Here is an 18277-nt window from a genome sequence, read left to right on the forward strand (position 1 = left end):
AATTGTTGGGGGCGTCAAACTTGATGCGCATCAAAAACATTTTGACTTTGATGCATTTCACAAATTTTTCGCAGCTTCACGGTAAATCTGTGAAGTTTTTCAACAATGCAACGGGACAAATTCAGCCATCACTAAAGGCCACACTAATCAGATTTTCTGCTTTCCGGGTTTAAAGGACAAGGGCACACTAAGCGAATTGTGCACTTTTCTCTGCAGGCGTTTCTTTTTTAGAGGAAGAGGAAAGGGGATCCGCTTTTAAATGCATGCCCCTGTAGCTCCAAGCATTGGCCTGTGGGGAGAAATATGGAGCTAACTAGACTAGAACCCCCTCTTGCATGGCCATTAGGAGATAGCAGTTGTGGTCACTTCAAGAGTAATTTTGGATCAGGTATGGCACTAATGGCAAGGGCACACTAAGGAGATTTCCTCTACAGGCATTTCTTTTAGAGGAGAAGGACAGCGTACCCCCCCCTTAAAGGCATGCCCCATAGCTCCATTGATCGACCCAGTGTTGGCCTTAGGGGAGCTACATGGAGAGGAGATTGTTACAAAAACGTCTGTATGCATTTTCTAGCTAATCTCCACTCCGCGTAGCTCCCCATAGGCTGACACTGTCAATGGAACTATGGGGCATGTGTTTAAGAGCGGATCGTTCTTCTCTAATAGGAAGCCTGCAGACCAAAGCTGAAGCTAGTTTTTTTATTTTTTAAGGAAACATTAATTATATTGCATTGTTGATACCCTCACCTTATAATTAAAACACAGTTTCCCCGTAAAGAATGATTCAGACTTAGGAATGCCTAGGCCATGAAGCATTACTTTAAACCCAGCTTATACCTGACCTGGTTAAATCACAGATTTTATCCATAGTATGGGCTGCCATTTTTGAGGCTCAACAACCTCCTGTCCTGTAGAGCTCACAGCCTACATTGGGCAGACAAAAGTCAACTATTACAATAAAATAGCAATTTAAAAAAAGGGCATTGATTCGAAACCGTGTTGACCATTATCCAACATAAGCAATTTTGGCAATTTAGCTGACCTGACAATAATTTAGGTATCTATCACCATATTTCAAAAGTACAATATGTGAGTCAGCAGTGTTTCTGCTCTTTAGAGTAACAGATCTTCAATTGTCATGATTTGTACAAAGCGATTTTCTGATATCCTGCCATTGTAAAACACTGCAACATTGGCTGAGAATCCGAGGGAGATTGTACCATTGCCCTGAGGACAGTAAGATATCTCTAAAAACAGGAATGGAATTGCATTAAACCAGTGCAAAGGTAGAATCATTAGCTCTGTCTAGTAATCTAAACATATTTTCAGCTGACAAGTCCACTTAGCTTGAAATTCTCATCTTTTTTAATAATTTCACACCCAACAGTTTTGAGGCTTGAAAGGTAGTTTCTTTCAGACATAGTCCGTTTCTATGTTCAGAGACAGACCAAAACAATTACATTTACTTTCCAGAGTGGATGTATAATCCACTAATTTGTAAGGTGATGGCCTGATATATTTTAAAGAAGGCAAGTCATCTGTAAAGAATGTTTCTTCTTCCGATTGAGCATGTCAGGCTCTCAAATAAAGTCTGAAAATATTAAGAGATGTAACTGTTATGCTTGGAGCCTCTAGTGACACCAGAAGGATTTAACATTTTCAGTGCTGGGGAATGGGGAAAGTTTCACTTGCCAGAGGCTGGACGCGCTTCCCAAAGGTTAAAATGGTTCCACAAAGTCTGTTTCTTGCAAAAAGCATCACACCCAAACACTGGAAGCGCTAAGGGGCTTCACTTAAAGCTGTTGAGTAGGATTTTTGAGTCAACAAAAATTATTTATTTTTTAACCATTATTTTCACTATGATTTTTTAAACTTAGCTACCTTAGACAATTTCAGCATCTCCTGGGTAGACCATTACCTTTAGCAGATGTGTGACCACAGCAGAGCTTGATTCAAGGGGGCCCCATAATTCAGTTACCTTCACGTGCAGACCCTAGCATATGTTCCTCTACTGTCTAGGGACCCATTTCAAGTACAGGCATGAAAGCAATGGTCATGTCATGACTGCATTGTACAGGAATCCCGCGAGCCAAAGGCACACTTAAAAATTGACAGAGATATTGCCCCGTGTGGGTTTGGTGCTGTTTGGACCTCATAGCTTTTGCTTCCATTGCTCACCCTATATTAAATACTGAAAATTGTTATTTTTGTGTTGAAAATGTAACTTACAAACATTAACATGTAACAATATAGAAAGATAACACTTGCTATAGGGACTATGTCTCATAAAGGCAACAATAGGTTTCCTTTGACTTGATATCTGGAACGTGACTGGACACTAGCATTCCCATTGTCTGACTACTCACTCACATCACCTAAAAAATTGTATTGGTCAACTAAACGTAGGCTTATGTGCATCAAGGGTAAAGATGAGTGATCACAACAGGGGCTGGACACCAGCAGGTGGGTTAAGTCTTCAAAGTGCTCACTAAAAAATACCAGATGGGAATGCTGGATTTCCTTGACTAAATTGCAACCATATTAGTGTTGATTTGAGACCAAAACTAGAGAGGAGAAGGCCTGAAGGTAGAGAAAAGGCATGTAATACTAAATAAAAAGGGGGGGGGTATATTTAACATAACAATGATACATACAATGGTTTCCAACCCTGTTATGGATGAACTTTTCTGCTGTTGGTTTATATATGTAAACACTACAATATAATAATGCGTCCCTCTTCCCACAGACCCATGTGAGGACAGAGACTCCTTTCTGGATGAAGATTTTGGTTGGGATATACTGTAGCTTGACGTTGATCCTCGTATGAACAGATAAAGAGCTATTGTCCATGGACTGCTGATTGAATCCTGGTATGAGGAGCATGACACTCCGACTTTACAGATTATGTTGGCCTTGTGGTCAGCTGTAAGTAGGAAAGGAAAGGTAAGTGTCAATATTTGAAAAAAATATGTCAGCCATGTTCATCTTCACTCCTTGGCCTCCTTAAATGTCCACGGTATTATAGTAGCCTTGACATTGAAGAACCCTTCTCCTATGAACATGATGATGATTCTTGGGTTATGTTCATTCTTTTGGAAGTATATAGTTCTGTATCTGTTTTTATCCTCTCTTCCTGTTATTCCAATAGTTTTTTGTTGTTGAAACATCCATTCTTATTGAACCTAAGGCAACCTTTCTGTACTTCTTTCATTTGTGGCAAATCCTTCACAAACCAATGTTGACAATATTTAAAGAGAAAGAAAAGTACCCCGCTTAATCAATTCAACTAAAGCAGTCACAATATTGCCTATCCTTTTACCTTATTCAATCAAGAACCAATGTTGGCTCACATTCTAACAGGTGACTGTTATACCATCAGACTGTGTGAATCCTGTAAAGTTTGATGATCCTCTGAATACTTACCTCTCTAAAATTAAAAAGGTACCCAAGACAATACTTTTTGGAAGCCCCTAGCTCTCGCTCTTTTTTTTTAGGTTCTAAGAAATGCAGCCACCAAGAAACAAAACACTGAAAAACACCTGCCCTCCTTCATCCAGTATCTTATACTCACAGGTTTATTTCCAATAAAAAAAAAAAATGTGAAAAACGATCTGGTTTTTGACTGCACTTTCAAAATATAAATATACGTTGAAACCCTGGTAATGAGCTCTGTTCCTCGCATTAAGGTTCTGTGTTTTCCTCTAGGTCATTATTTGGCTAAATGCCATGCCACAATCGGCTCAGCCTTACGTTTAATGTGTGGACCAAAAAGAAAATGTGTCACATTAATCTTTGTATGCTATTTAAATCTTTTTCATAAAAGTCTTCGTACTTTACAGGGAAAATGTGCTTGACATTTTCCTCTTTATTGCAGCTTCTTATGGCCCAGCTTTTCTGCACACAATTCATACAGGTTTTTTGTAGAGCTGAGGTGCAAAGAGGGGTGACTGGTATAGCAGTGCCATTGAGGCACTAGGGCTATACGCCCTTGTTTATTTCTAATTTAAATAAAAATTAATATTGGGACCTCACAAATGTCCCATTTGCTCCAGGCATCCCCACTGATGATGGACCTGATCAATAACCAATAGTCTAATTATATGGTGTGTTATAGAGAAACTTTTACAGGTATGGGACCTGTTATCTAGAAGGCTTGGGACCTGGGGTTTTCTGGATAATGGATCTTTCCACAATTTGTATCCTCATACCTTAAGTCTATTAGAAAATAACGCAAACATTAAATAACCCCAATAGGCTGGTTTTGCTTCCAATAAGGATTAATTATATCAAGTACAAGCTACTGTTTTATTATTACAGGTATGGGATCTGTTATTCAGAATGCTCGGGATCTGGGGTTTTCCAGATAACGAAGCTTTCCATAATTTGGCTCTTCATACCTTAAGTCTACTAGAAAATCATTTAAACATTAAATAAACCCAATAGGCTGGTTTTGCTTCCAATAAGGATTAATTATATCTTAGTTGGGATCAAGTACAAGCTACTGTTTTATTATTACAGAGAAAAGGGAAATCATTTTGAAAAATCTGGATTATTTGGACAAAATGGAGTCTATGGGAGATTTCCTTTCTGTAATTCGTAACTTTCTGGATAACTTGTTTAGGGATAACCGATCCCATTCCTGTATTTGGATAAACACATTGGATTCATTTGGATAAACTGTCCGTAATGTGAAGGGCAACCCTGCACTGTTACAGACTGTAACTCCAAGCACAAAGGGTTAAAAGCATTTTTGTGTCACAAAGCATATGTTTTAGAAGCATAAGGTAATTCAGGGCGAGTTATAAAATCTCCCTGATATGAGCACTAGGGAGAACCTCTCTTTTTTTCCCCCTCGCAAGGTGTTATTTAGAAATCTGATGATGTAAAGCAGAGCCGCCAAGGCTCAGTCCTTAATACCCGACAACAGGTGAGGTTAGTAATTATTTCTTCATGGTCATTTAAGGAAATCGAACTGGTTAATTGTACGGCAACCTGAAAAAGAGAGGAAATCCTGTTTGTCGACATGTCATAGCAAATCACTTTAGGCAGCTCTAATTTAAGAAAAATAATAAAAGGGGGGTCTACCGCCGTCAGTACATAATTAAAATTATACATCAAAAGCTCAGCCCACCATTTCTGTGAAGCATATATCACTCCTATGTACCTGAATGTCAAAGTAAATGCTACATTATTATTATTATACATCAGAGGTTCCCATACTGTGGGGCTGGTTGCCCTAGGGGGGCTTAAAGCAGTGAAAGAAGGGGCAGTCGGAGGGTACAATCTTCTGAACGCAGATTTTTCCCATTCTCAATACCCTGGAATTATAGAATAGCAGTGAGACTATTATATTCATTGTATCTGTTACCTTATTATGAGCTTCTGGGTTCTGAGCAGTTCTGGACCAGAAATCTGATGCGGCTACTCTCGGAATTAGCAGAACAGATCTTTTGAGGGCCACGGATCTATGTGTAGTAATGAACTACCAGAATTTTCTGTAGTGTTGTATGATAAATAATGCAAGAAAAAAAACACACACCAAGGCATAGGTGATAGTGTAGTCATATGAACTTTTAGACAATGTGGCTTGTTCCACAAGGACTAAGAGTCACTGTAACTGTTTCCAGTGGTGTAACTAGAGTTACATGAGCCTGGATTCATGATTTGCACGCAGTGTTGGACTGGGATACCAGGGCCCACCAGAAAACCTTAGACCATGGGCCCACTTTCCAAACTCTTATTCCGCCTCTCCTCACTCAACATCTTTATTCTCCTAGTCTTTTATATCTACTTAATTAATTCTTCCATTATTAAGCATTTGTCCCATAAATAAATAGGGAATGACCATGAAATAGGCTAAATGGTTAGAAGCAAGAGGCCCACTGACAACTGGCACACCGGGAGTTTTCCTGGTATCCCTGTGGGCTAGTCCGACACTGTTTACACGCTGGCCAACCCCCAATATGGCCACCTTCACCCTCTGCACAGACCCCCTACACTCTGAAACCTTTCATGAATACCAACACCTTCTGTCCTCCATCCTCACTCCATTTCTGCAATGGGTCCCATGGGAGGGGTGCACCCCAGTAGTTACACCACCGACCTTTTTCCCACAGACTTTCATCTTAGTAACAGAGCATGCCATGAGTCAACTACACTACAAGTTTTGGAGAATATATGCAAAAATATTAAACAATTGTTAACAATATATGGGGCAAATTTACTAAAGGGCGAAGTGACTAACGCCATTTCGGTACTTTGCCGATTTACTAACGGTCGGTGGCGTAACTTCGCTAGCGAAGGAGATAGACTCTAGTGGTACTTCGCTCCCTAACGCCTGGCGAATTTGCGCTCTGGCGAATGGACCTAACTATGCAAATTCACTAAGATTTTACTGAACGTTACCTCTAGCGCCAACCAGGCGAAGTGCAATAGAGTAGATAGGACTTCCTCAAAAAATAGTTGAACATTTTTGTAAGTCCCAAAAAACGCTGACGTCTTTTCCTTTTTCAGGGTGATAGGCTGAAAAATAGCGTAATTTTTTTGGGGTAATCGGCTTCCCCCCTACATTTCCTAACATATGGGACATAAACTATACACTGGGCTCATGTGCAGGGCAATATAACAACTCTATTTTATTTTATTAAGGTTTCCCAGGCTTGTGTAGTGTAATGTATTTGCCGCAACATATACGTCCCTTTAACTTCCCACTGTATACAAATTAGCCAACGCTAGTGCAACTTCACTTCGCTTGGTGCAGTAACGCTAGCGCAACTTTGCCAGCATTCGGCGCCCTGGACGCAAGTTTGGATTTTAGTGAATTAGCATTGTTTGGGTGAATTTACGAATTTACGTAAAGTGTTTTGCGATGTGAGCGAAGCAGACGCTAGCGCAAATTCGGCGCTTGTAATTTTATCAACATTTTCTCTCGATGAGCCCTTATGAAGGTGAGGGCATATTAATGATATACTCCACAACCAGCTACTTGAAAAGGATTTTTAAATAATGGTGACTTGGGCTGTTCTATTGGGTAGTGGGACCATGTGGACTCTTCCACCTAACATGACCTTGGCATGTTCTTACCCATGAGCCACATTCAAATATAAAAAGAGTTGGAGAGCAACACAAGCATGAAAAAGGTTCCTGGGGGTGCCAAATATGGGCTCTGATTGACCATTTGGTTGCCCCTATGTGGACTGGAAGCCTACAGGAGACTCTGTTTTGCAGTACACCATGTTTTTATACAACTAAAACTTACTTTCAAGCCTGGAATTCAAAAATAAACTCCTGCTTTGAGGCCACTGGGAGCAACGTCCAAGGGGTTGATGAGCAACATGTTGCCCATGAGAAACTGGTTGGGGATCACCATCTATGACCATTTGTAATTGTGTCTAGGGCTGCTTAAAACTATATATTTTTTCTCCCTCAATCTTATAGTGTGACAAAGGTGTGCATTCAGCCTTCAATAGGATGACGAAAGAGAAGGTTATAGAGAGGAAGAGAGAGATGTATAGAACATGAGACAGCTTTTGGGGGTAATCATCAAGTTTTGACCATTTTGTCATGACAGTGAATAAAGGTAGTCATTATCCAAAATACTTTGGATAACATTGGGTGACATTTTATTTGGGGAGGAAATGAACAGAAGGCTTTCCATAAGCGAATGTATAACTGTACAAGAATGTATAGCAGCTGGCCTTGTTTGGTGGAGGCTAAATCATCATTATATTCAACCTATTACAGGGGATGTTTCTGTAATATGTTGCACGATACCCTAAGACAAAACCATAAAAAACATATAAGCATAAAAAAACAATAGTATGGTTTTGCCATGAAATAGATATATACTAGCTCAGTTAAAGGGGACCTGTCACCCTAAGAAATAATTTCAAATTTTTTTCTATCATCTTAGTTGAGCAAAATAAACTTTACTTACACGGTATTTATTATTTAAATTTTGTTTCCTTCTCTCTTGGAATTATACAATCACAGCAAGCAGGCAGCAGCCATTTTGTGGACACAGTTATTAAGGGAAATTGTGTATCACCCCAAAATCTTGTGTATGCACCAGAATGGGGGACCTAATGTCCATGTGCAGTGCCCTACACAATTATAGAGCCTGAGGAGGGAAGGGGGAATGTGAGGAGAGCAGTGAAATGTAGGAAGTGCTGAATGGAAAGTGAAAGTAATTGATTGCCCCTCCTCTATGCCACGGGCATAGAGGCGGGGCAGGTAATATTTAATTGACAGTTCAGATATTTAAACACCTTTATAACAGGTATGGATGTTTTAATGAAAACAATTTTTGGGGCTTCATATTTAATTTGCAAAGGACTTTTATTGTGCAGCTTTTTATGTGTAGGTGACAGGTCCACTTTAATGTCAATTCTCAGTATAAAGCTATGTTTAGAATATTATGGGAAATGGCAATGCTGTATTTTAGTCTGATGAAGGGGTACGCCCCCAGAAACGTTACATCACTGACGCAATAAACGCGCAGGGGTTCGACCCGCTTCACTAGCCATTGTATGTTTGGTACTACTTCCTTGCAATGCTGTATTTTAGAGCATTCTGTATAACTGGTTTCCAGAAAAAAAGATTCCATAGGTGCTTTGATATCAGCCAGAAAACAACTGCTCTCTTTCATATCCTTACTCCGAGTACCTTTAGCATTATTACAGTAAGATAAACTTTTTTGAACTCTTTGCTGATGCCTAAAGATCACCCAAATAAGCACCACCAGGCACACGTTCATGTTACAGATCCCATTAAAGGTATATTCAAACTTACTGATTTAGTCAATCACGTCACCTTGTACCATGCTAAAATAACTTCTAATGTCACCAACGTACGTCAATAAATCAGGCTAAAATTCCCAAGGCTATTTCAAGGATGGTTTGAATGCCACCAAATATAAACTGAGTTCTCACAAGTCAGTGCCGCAAGGTGTCTCGTTTTACAGGAACACTTTGGTTGTTCTCTAACTCTCTTTAAAAAATAACGTTTCTTTGTATGAGGGTCGTGTAAAATGTCAGCGTTATTCAATTGGCTTTCTGCTTAAATGAATGTGAGTAGTTTTAGGTCTCAGTGGAAATTTGGGATTTTGCTGTAAGCTAGTGGGCGGGTTAGACCCCTATAATTTAGTGCAGTAGTGTAAATTTATTTTAGGTTAACAATTCAACAATTTTTACTCTGAAATAGCGAGGGGCGAATTTCTACAGTTTCGCAGAATTTTGGCTCCCGCGTCAATTCGCAGCAATTTTGACGCCGCCATTAAACTCATTGGGAGTCCGATTAGTGTTGACGCACTATTGGTTTTTGATGCGATCGTCTTTTCCGACGCGCGTCCAAAATTTTCACTGTAGTTTCACAAATTTATTCGCCGGTGGCAAAATGCGGAAATTCACGCCTGCCAAATTTATTCGCCAATCACTACTCTGAAATAAAATTGAGCTCCCCAGATTGTACAATGTGCAAACATTATGAATAGTTACATTGCATTTGGAAATAACTATTCACTTTACAATCATTCAACAAATTCGAACACTTATCTTCCCTATGCTGTAAATGTATATCTTTGCTATATTGGCTTTCAAATATAAAGGTCCCTTGAGAAGGCCTAGAACGGTTTAAGGGGGATTTTGATACTCCTATTTTTATTAGGATGGGAAAAAAAAGGAAACACACGCCTTCATAATACTAGTACAAATTTTAATACACATTTAAATAAATATTTCCATCATTAATATTAATATGTACACATATCCTTGAAAAAAAGGACAAAGGTCTTGCCAGACAACTGACATTTGTACAGTGTTTTTTTTAAAAAAAATAATAACAATATTATTACTTTTTTCATGACTATTTCTTACAACTGTTTCCTACCACTGGGATGCATTTCATTTCATCGTCATGCAGTTGCACGTCTTGAGGTCTTTTTATGTCAAAGATGATTTGTCCTTGTTGGCAGAAAAAAAAAAAACAACACAACATTTTTGCTCATCATGAGAACCTGTTTCAACCAGGTCATTCTACGTTTCCATTAAGGAAACTGAATCTATGAAAAAGCAGCTCTTAAGAATAATCAAAAGCATTCAAGAATAAAAACTCAACTCTTCTGCAAAGGAGTTCAGGAAATTGAACAAATAAAAAAACCCTGCTTGAGGTTCTTCTTCCGGTTCCTTATTTATCTTTTGGTTAAGTGTTTTGTCTGTAAGTAGCACTTTTGGTCCCAGGTCCATCTTCACCTACAACATTTTTTGCTAGTTATTAAAAAAAAAAAACTAAAATCTATACGAAGAGCAAATTTTTTTGTAAGTCCGTACATTTCATCCGCTTTTCTTAGAAAAAAAAGGTTCATAGGAATAAAAAAATAGATCATCTTTTGTAAAAACAAAAATATATATATATATGTATATTTATATATAAAACAGCTAGTTCGTGATTTCTTTTTTATTCTTATTTTATATTAGAATAGAGTAGTCTGTTTTGTTTTTATGAAGTCTGTGGAACGTAGTGAGAAACCGTGTCCTACCGAGAACTTGAATATCGAGTTCTTTTACTTCTTCTATTGAAAGGGTAATTAATAAACTCAAAACGTTTATGAGGTTCTGTGGTGTGGTGTCCCTTTGGCAACCTCTTCATGAAGTGGACTTCTCTTTGATGTTGCCTTGTCTTCGACCCTTTCCTTGGGCGACCCCTTCTTGTGAAAGCCATAAACCAGCCTTCGTACTTGACATTCTGCAGAGCTGTGTAGTTGTTTTCAAGGACAATTTCCGAGAAGACGCAGTCTTTGCCCCTTCCATTAGTCTGCAGAACAAACGGAAAATAAGGTTAGGACTACATTACAAAATGAGCAATACAATTACACATCAATCCAATCGGGCATTGGCCACCATTGACGTGAAATTTTGGAGGCAAATGTAGATGGCTACTGTTGGATATCTTTTGGTTCATAAATGTTTTAAACATCAACTGGTAGAGAAGATAAAGCTCAAACTTAACCTGATTAGCTGATGGATTATTTTAAGGCAGTAGAAGTGCTATGAGAACATACCAAGCCAGCAATGTGATGAAGAAGAGAACATGCCAACCTCAACACAGAGATTACGAATAACTGAAATATTTACATCTGTAGTCACAATAAACTAGTGATTTATAGCAACACTATGGAGCTTTGGCTTCTTATTATATTTACCCATAGCCTAAATCCGACCTTCCTTCACTCATTGACTTGCTTAGTAAATACATGTAGGAGAACATTATGATTGCAAGCATATATTCAGTTTATTATGTTTCACGTCGCTTTTTGTAATTTTTTCTTCCTCCTTTAGTTATCACAATTATTATTAGGGTTTATTTGTTGAGTTCCGACTCTTTGCAAAGAGAAACAGAGAAGGTTTATCCCTCCTTACATATAGATCTGAACTATAGGCTTACAGAAGTAACAAAGCCAAGCTTAACTGCCAAAGTAAACAGCATTAAAAGTAACAGAGGCATACGATATGACACAAGTGGTGAAGTATTAGGTGTTAAGCTGTAGTTTATTTTGCCATCGATAGAATTTTCCCATTACTGCCCCCTAGAGGGATCTCTGAGAATTTCAGTAGATTGCAAGCTCTTATAAGTAGGGCCTACTGGGCACAACTTAGTTTATTTCTTTGTAGTGTAACGTGTTACTCTTGCCCCTGTTTCATTGCCAGTATATACATGATCTTAAAAAGTAAGAAGTTTTTTTAATTGATTATTTTTACTTATTAAATGATGCAGTCATTTTTTTTTAATAATGCATTATTGTCAATTTTTACGATGCACATTTAACACATGGGACCACAAAAAGCTGGAGAGCTGTATTCACTATCTGACTGCGGCTTTATAGTCGACACATGAGATGTAAAAGTACAATATGCCTACCACACCTGCAGCATTAGCTCACAATCGGACCGCAGGGAAAATGATATTGGATGGTAAAAAAAAAGCAAGAGATGAAAATGTAATTGAAAATAGGGGGGCTTCAGCTGTGGAATCTATAATTGCTGTCGGATGAAGTGGGTAAAGGCAAAATGAATTGTAAAGCAGGTATGTGCAGGCGTCTGGTGGCCTCACAATATGCCTGGATCCCCTCGCCGTGCAAGGAGTGTAATTCTTATTGAAGCAGACAACTTTGGAACTAATAAAGGCTTGAAAGTGAAGTTTAAAAAAAAAGGGACATTTCTGGGTGTTAAAAATCGCAGGCATGACTAATATGAAGATTTCAGGGCTTAGCGATGGGGCAGTCTGAACTCTGTGTCTTAACATTCCAAATACTTGTACCATGTAATTGAACATAATAGCAAGGCAATTCGCCTATTTGTTAAAAAAAAAAAAGAAAAAAAAAAGATATATGGAATTTGAAACACCCCCTTTCTCCCTTTCAGCTTTTCTTCTTTTTGATTCTTTTATCTGCTCTTTGTTACTCTTTTCCTTTCCCACCTCTTGTATGCCTTTTGATCAAAAATTAGTTTTTACAATGTCACTTCCCTGTGTTCTCTCCTGCTTTTTTTTTTAATCAGCGCCTCCCGCCACCTTCTCTGTTTCTCTTTAGGCTTAAATGAATTTACAGGCCTTTCCGTCTTACCTTCCCAATCAGCTTCCCTTTTTTGTTCATGCAGATGTAGTAACCAGTCTCCGCACCTTTAATGCGAACTCTGCTTCCAAACGTATCTGTTTCCACGATTAACTTGGCTGCGGAGACAAAGACAGAACATCATTTAATGGCTACAAACTAAGGGGAATATTTATTAGCCTGGACTTGTGCCAATCTGGGCACACACACACACACAGAAACTAATACTGAACCACGGCTTACAGCTTTTATGCACAACTTCTGCAACAAAAATCACCCCAAGAAGTACTTAACCCCCACCTTCCTGTTGAACGCAAGCAAGAAAATTAACCCTTGCCAGTGACATATTATATATTAAATGTTCAATTTATCTGCCCGAGAAATTGAAACGATGTTAGCTTTCCCTTTAATTATTCATTATTCCTGTCTGCAGTCAATGAGAAAACAGCAGATATGTAAGAAATGAAGGGCAGGATTTGATCAAGAGCCTGCAAGTTTTACTGCTTCGCTGAATTGGTATAATAACTTTTTAATGCCCCCCCCCCTTCCCCCCAGTACTTTGTCAGACACCTTCTGCAATAAATTCCCACTTAAACGGTGGTAATTTTGGTTACCCTTACTTAAAGGCTTCTCTCTGAGCAAGGTGAGGGAAATGATTTATGGGACAATGGTCTGACCCGTTGACCTCCTGGCACTACCAGTTCCAATACGTATTATATTGGAATGAAAATCTGCACTGGCTCACTATAGTCATTTATTAGACAGACAGGCAGAAAACATCTGTGTGTGAGGACATGTTCAGCCTGACCCAGACAGACAGATAACTGAATGTCAATCACACATTCAGACTCTTTCCCCTCTGCACTTATGTCTGTGAGTTATACAAATATGACATAATATAACAGTTACAATATTATATAGAATATACACCCCCCCTACGTAGCAGAAACCAACACTCTGGCATCGTTTTTCTTTTACACAGAACCCCGACATTGCAGGAATCAATGAGAAACAAAACGTAGCAAATGCCCTTTAATTTGTTTCACCTTTCTATGTGTGTGCGTTGAGTCCTATTGATTTACTTTTAATGGAAGCATTGATTGTGATTTAATGTGACTATGCAAATTTTGGGTCAATGTAGCAGACAAAGCCCCTGTATTCAAATCTAGAAGAGAAATTTAGCACTGCTCATCTAATAATGAGAAACCATTACCAATTAATTGTTTGTTATGTTTGTTAATTAGCAATTATACCTCTCAAATTTAATTCATTGTTGCTTTATTTTATATTCAGTTCAACATAGAACGAAACAGACCAATATCTCCTAACAGTGAGCAGGAGAACAGCAGGAGCCTGGGCAGCTCCAGCGGAAATGCATTCGTCATGTTGGCGGTTAATTGTTATATCATTAAATATAGGCACTTCCATACTTTATAGGGTTACAACTCCCATGATCTGAAGCAGCATTTAATTCAATCATCGAGGAAATAAATGGCCCACTTGTAGCTCTGTTTTTTTTGGTGGCAGGAATGAAAGAAAATCAATCGGAAATCCAGTAAAAGGCTTAAAGAATATTGATTCATTTCTTTGTTCTTTTTTTTATACATTGTCTTACTGGTGGGCAGAAAATGACAAGCCAAACGCAGGAGTCGCATTTGGGCTTCGATTACAGCTCCCTCTGTTAGAATGAGAAGTGCAACTGGACAGAGATGCACCCCGATATCTAATAGGGAACATTAATCAGGCGTAATAATTATAAGTAGCCTCTTGTGAATGAACTGCAGATTTCATCATAACAATGGTAAAACAGCAGAGAGATATCCATAGATGAATTTTCACTAGAATGAGGGCCCCATATTAAGTTATTGCAGTTGTAGAAATAGAAGAATAATTGATGTGACAATAATGGAGACGGGGGTCAGGATTTACATTGTCAGACCCCACATAAATAAATATCCGAGCGGCTGTTATTATCCGAGACAATGCTAAATGAAGGTCTTTTTTTTTCAGGTTTTTAAGATGGGGGCGGGTGTTTTTCGAGTTTTATTTTTGGTAAGCTTAACATTTTCAATTTGGGCTTTTTCCCTTTCTTTTTTTGTGTTGGGTTAGTGACAGCTTTATCCCAGTAAAATTATGTTTCATGCTGGAACTTCGAAGGAAAGTAGCTACGTCGATGCAGAAAAAATGCAGTGAGACACATTTGATCCCAAAACTGGATCAAGAAGAGGAGAAACTATTCAGGAAATGTTAAAAAAGGTGACCGTAAGAAGAGTTTTAATGGCTCTTCCAGACATGGGGGTCTCTCTGGAGATTCATATAGAACAATCTTCAACCTCTTTTTAACATTTACAGACTAAAACTCTGTTAAACCGTTACATCTGAGAAGCTGCTTGTACTTTTTCTGTTTTATATCATACATCATAAGCACTTTTGAGTTTCTTTGCTGGGTTTTTCTCCCCTCCTTTTTAATTTCATTTTCCCTGCTAGAATCTGTAATTCCTCGATACATTCTTCTGTGGCTTTAAAGTTCTGCTTTGTGTCTGAATGACTAGCCCCAGTCAATCTTGGCTATCAGAGCACATGAAATCTCTCCTATGTGCTGGAGATGTTTGTGTCAACGCTTTCTAACACTGAACCTGCCTGAGAAGCATGGATTCCCTTGCTAATAATTTGGGGGAAGAATAAGAAAATGAAGCCTTTTTTCTTTTGGTTTTCCAGCTTCTACAGTAACAGCCAAAGAAGTATAGATATAAATATAAGATAGCAGCTTTTTCCTTTTCAATTCACTCTGGATCTTACAAAGGTGGGACAATAGGTCTGTTATCGTTTTTTTGGGCACATTTATGTAATAACTTTCAATGGCAACTTTTTTTTAAAGTCCCTTCTTTTTAAATAGAGAAATGAACAGGAAAAAAGAATGCAACTCATATGCTAGTGTAGAAGCTCTAATGGGCCTGGAGTAACCTGTACCCCTCTGCAGAGGCCTTTGGTTCAAGCTATATCTACTGCTCAAGAGAAGGCCTATGCAGCAATTTAGTCATATCTCAAATATCTTTTTGGAGAATGATTATATCAGGGATGGATGTCCATGTGATAGCGTCCTAGCTGTATCAGCTTCAGTGTGGCATTTGAGTTTTTAAACAGCTAGACAAACACATGTATAACATCGGCAGAGGCCAACTGAGGTCAGACTGTAACCGCCTCTTCAAAAATTAATCTGCAGTTTTTTCTGAGAATCGTCTATTTGTAAAATAGTTTAGGTGATTTATGAGAATATGTAACTAAGTCCCCTAGAGCTAATCAGGAATATTGTCACAGTAACACTATAATAATGATAATATATAAGGTTATGCAGAGAGTCCTAGAATAAAAATCTATAGCATCCAATTAGAAGTTGGCTTTTCTTGGACAAGTGCAAAAGCACATGTTTCATTGGTTGCTATGGGTTTCTCAACAAGCGCAATTGATTTCCATGTTCGGTGTAATCCCCTGTTATATGATGTTTAATTCCTAAATATAGGTAGGTCCCACCTGCTGCACACAACCTGTTCCCCTGACCATACACAAACAGAAACTGCTCACCACCCATACAAATATATGAAATAGTATTCTTACCGTGTGGGTCGCCGTCTTCTGCCATGGCGTTAATCTTCTTGTTCGCCAGGATTTGCACATGCTTGCCGCTGGTCCGGCTGTACAACTGGTAGGTTCGGATGAGCCGTCGGCTTAGTTGGTCGGTCACCAGGCTCTGCTCCCTCACATGCTGTGTAAAATTAGGTGGGGACTGAACAGTTACCTTTAGGAAATATATAAAACAAGCTATTATATTTATACTTCTTAATAGAGCTAAATGAGGGCCATCACAGTTTAATGTGTGGGCAAAATGCATTGTCCAAAGGGACAAAATAATGATCCTGGTACAGTTAAGGGGCCCTTACTATTCATTATGGCCTGTGTATATATTCATTATAGCCTCTATATAAGTATAAATAAAAAGGAAATATATCTAGTCTGGAAGCCAGGCCCTCTCCAGCTATTGTATTGATTGGGATTGTTATTTCTACTCAGCAGTGCCGAATGGGCTGGACGTTTATAATTATCTGAAACGCCTGCAGTTTAGAAACCTACTCAGATGTGGGGGATAAAAATACAAAATATCAGGGATGTCTAACCTGCAGCTGATGAACTACAACTTCCAGTATGTCCTAGGACCTGCAGTTCAATGACTATATATATATATACTGAGAAATAACCTCTCTGTCTATCTAATAATAAAGCATTTATTGGTTCTATTTGTAAACAATGCCATAAGCTGCATTAGCATATAAAAAACCCTCAAATCTTACACTTTAATTGAAACATGCACAAGAGTCAGGTTCACTAGTGTACAGTCGCCATACCAGTGCAGAATTAGGCTTCTTTTGGGGGTGCGGGGCTTAAGCAATATTTAAAGCTTACAGACAGGCGCTTGGCTGTGACATTTATAAAGATGTATTCTGAGCAAATGGGAAGAAGATGCGGCTTTCACCTTTGGGGGCAACGAGCCAGCTCAATCTGCAATCCCCATAACAAATCAGAGATTTAGCATCTCAGGAACAGCCCATACCTCACAGAGTCTGCAGTATTTTATGCACAGGCCTGACAATTTCAGCTTCCCTCTCCCCTCGGTGCCTCACTCTCCCTCCTCATACCCTCTCTTTCGCTGGGTGAGCCTATTCTTCCAGCTCTTGCATGGACAATATGTTTAGATGCTGATGCCAGCTCCAGTGTGGGCAACATATGGAGAAGGCCTGCTCGCCATACGCTTGGTGCTCCTCTCCCTATGAGATCCGACCGGTTCTTTTCTTTCTAAAATTGCTCTTTATAGATTGATGTCCCCTTTCGCTTAAATTATCACATGAATAGAAACTGTATAGATATACAGCTGTGAAAAGTAACACTTGATAATGAAGAAAAAGCTCTACAATTAATCAATTAATCTCTGTGTTTCGGTACTGCCCCTGAAATCTACATGCAGGGGCGTAACTACAGAGAAAGGCGACCCTGCGGTTGCTGTGATCCCAGGAGCTATAGGGGCCCCGTGAGGCCCTAAATCATATACAATTTCAATAAATATTGGTAAAACAGGTCAATCACTAGACATAAAAAAATGTTGCTGTGGGGCCCAGTAATATCTACAGTACTTACACCACTGTCTACATGATATATAAGTTAAGGCCATATTAATATGATATATGTTAGGGCCACTATCCCTGATATTAATAATATATATAAGTTAGGGCCACTACCCCTGATATTAATATGATATATGTTAGGGCCACTACTACTCCTGATATTAATATATATATATATATATATATATATATATATATATATATATATATATATATATAAGTTAGGGCCATTACCCCTGATTTTAATGATATATAAGTTAGGGCCACTACCCCTGATATTAATACGATATATGTTAGGGCCACTACTACCCCTGATATTAATATATATATAAGTTAGGGCCACTACCCCTGATATTAATGATATCTAAGTTAGGGCCAATTCCCCTGATATCTACATGATATATAAGTTAGGGCCACTATCACTCTGTCCCTGCAGTACCACATTTAAAAATAGAGTGCTCTACCTACTGTAATGCCTGTTAGGTACCAGGTGCTAGTA

The 18277-nt window shown here is 38.6% G+C and overlaps 1 protein-coding gene across 2 annotated transcripts in view; it reads right to left on the bottom strand.

Annotated features, from left to right (window-relative positions):
- Nucleotides 1-9694: 9694 nt before the first annotated feature.
- The window catches only part of fgf8.L (fibroblast growth factor 8 L homeolog), a 9982-nt gene continuing 1399 nt past the window's right edge, over nucleotides 9695-18277 (bottom strand). The window contains 3 exon segments of one of the 2 annotated variants that reach the window (NM_001090435.1): nucleotides 9695-10809; nucleotides 12617-12723; nucleotides 16220-16400. In NM_001090435.1, the coding sequence (NP_001083904.1) occupies nucleotides 10531-10809; nucleotides 12617-12723; nucleotides 16220-16400 (567 nt within the window). In that variant the 3' untranslated portion in view covers nucleotides 9695-10530. 2 annotated transcript variants of the gene reach the window in all.

The sequence above is a fragment of the Xenopus laevis genome, chromosome 7L (genome assembly GCF_017654675.1).
Source record: "Xenopus laevis strain J_2021 chromosome 7L, Xenopus_laevis_v10.1, whole genome shotgun sequence".
Lineage (NCBI taxonomy): Eukaryota > Metazoa > Chordata > Amphibia > Anura > Pipidae > Xenopus > Xenopus laevis.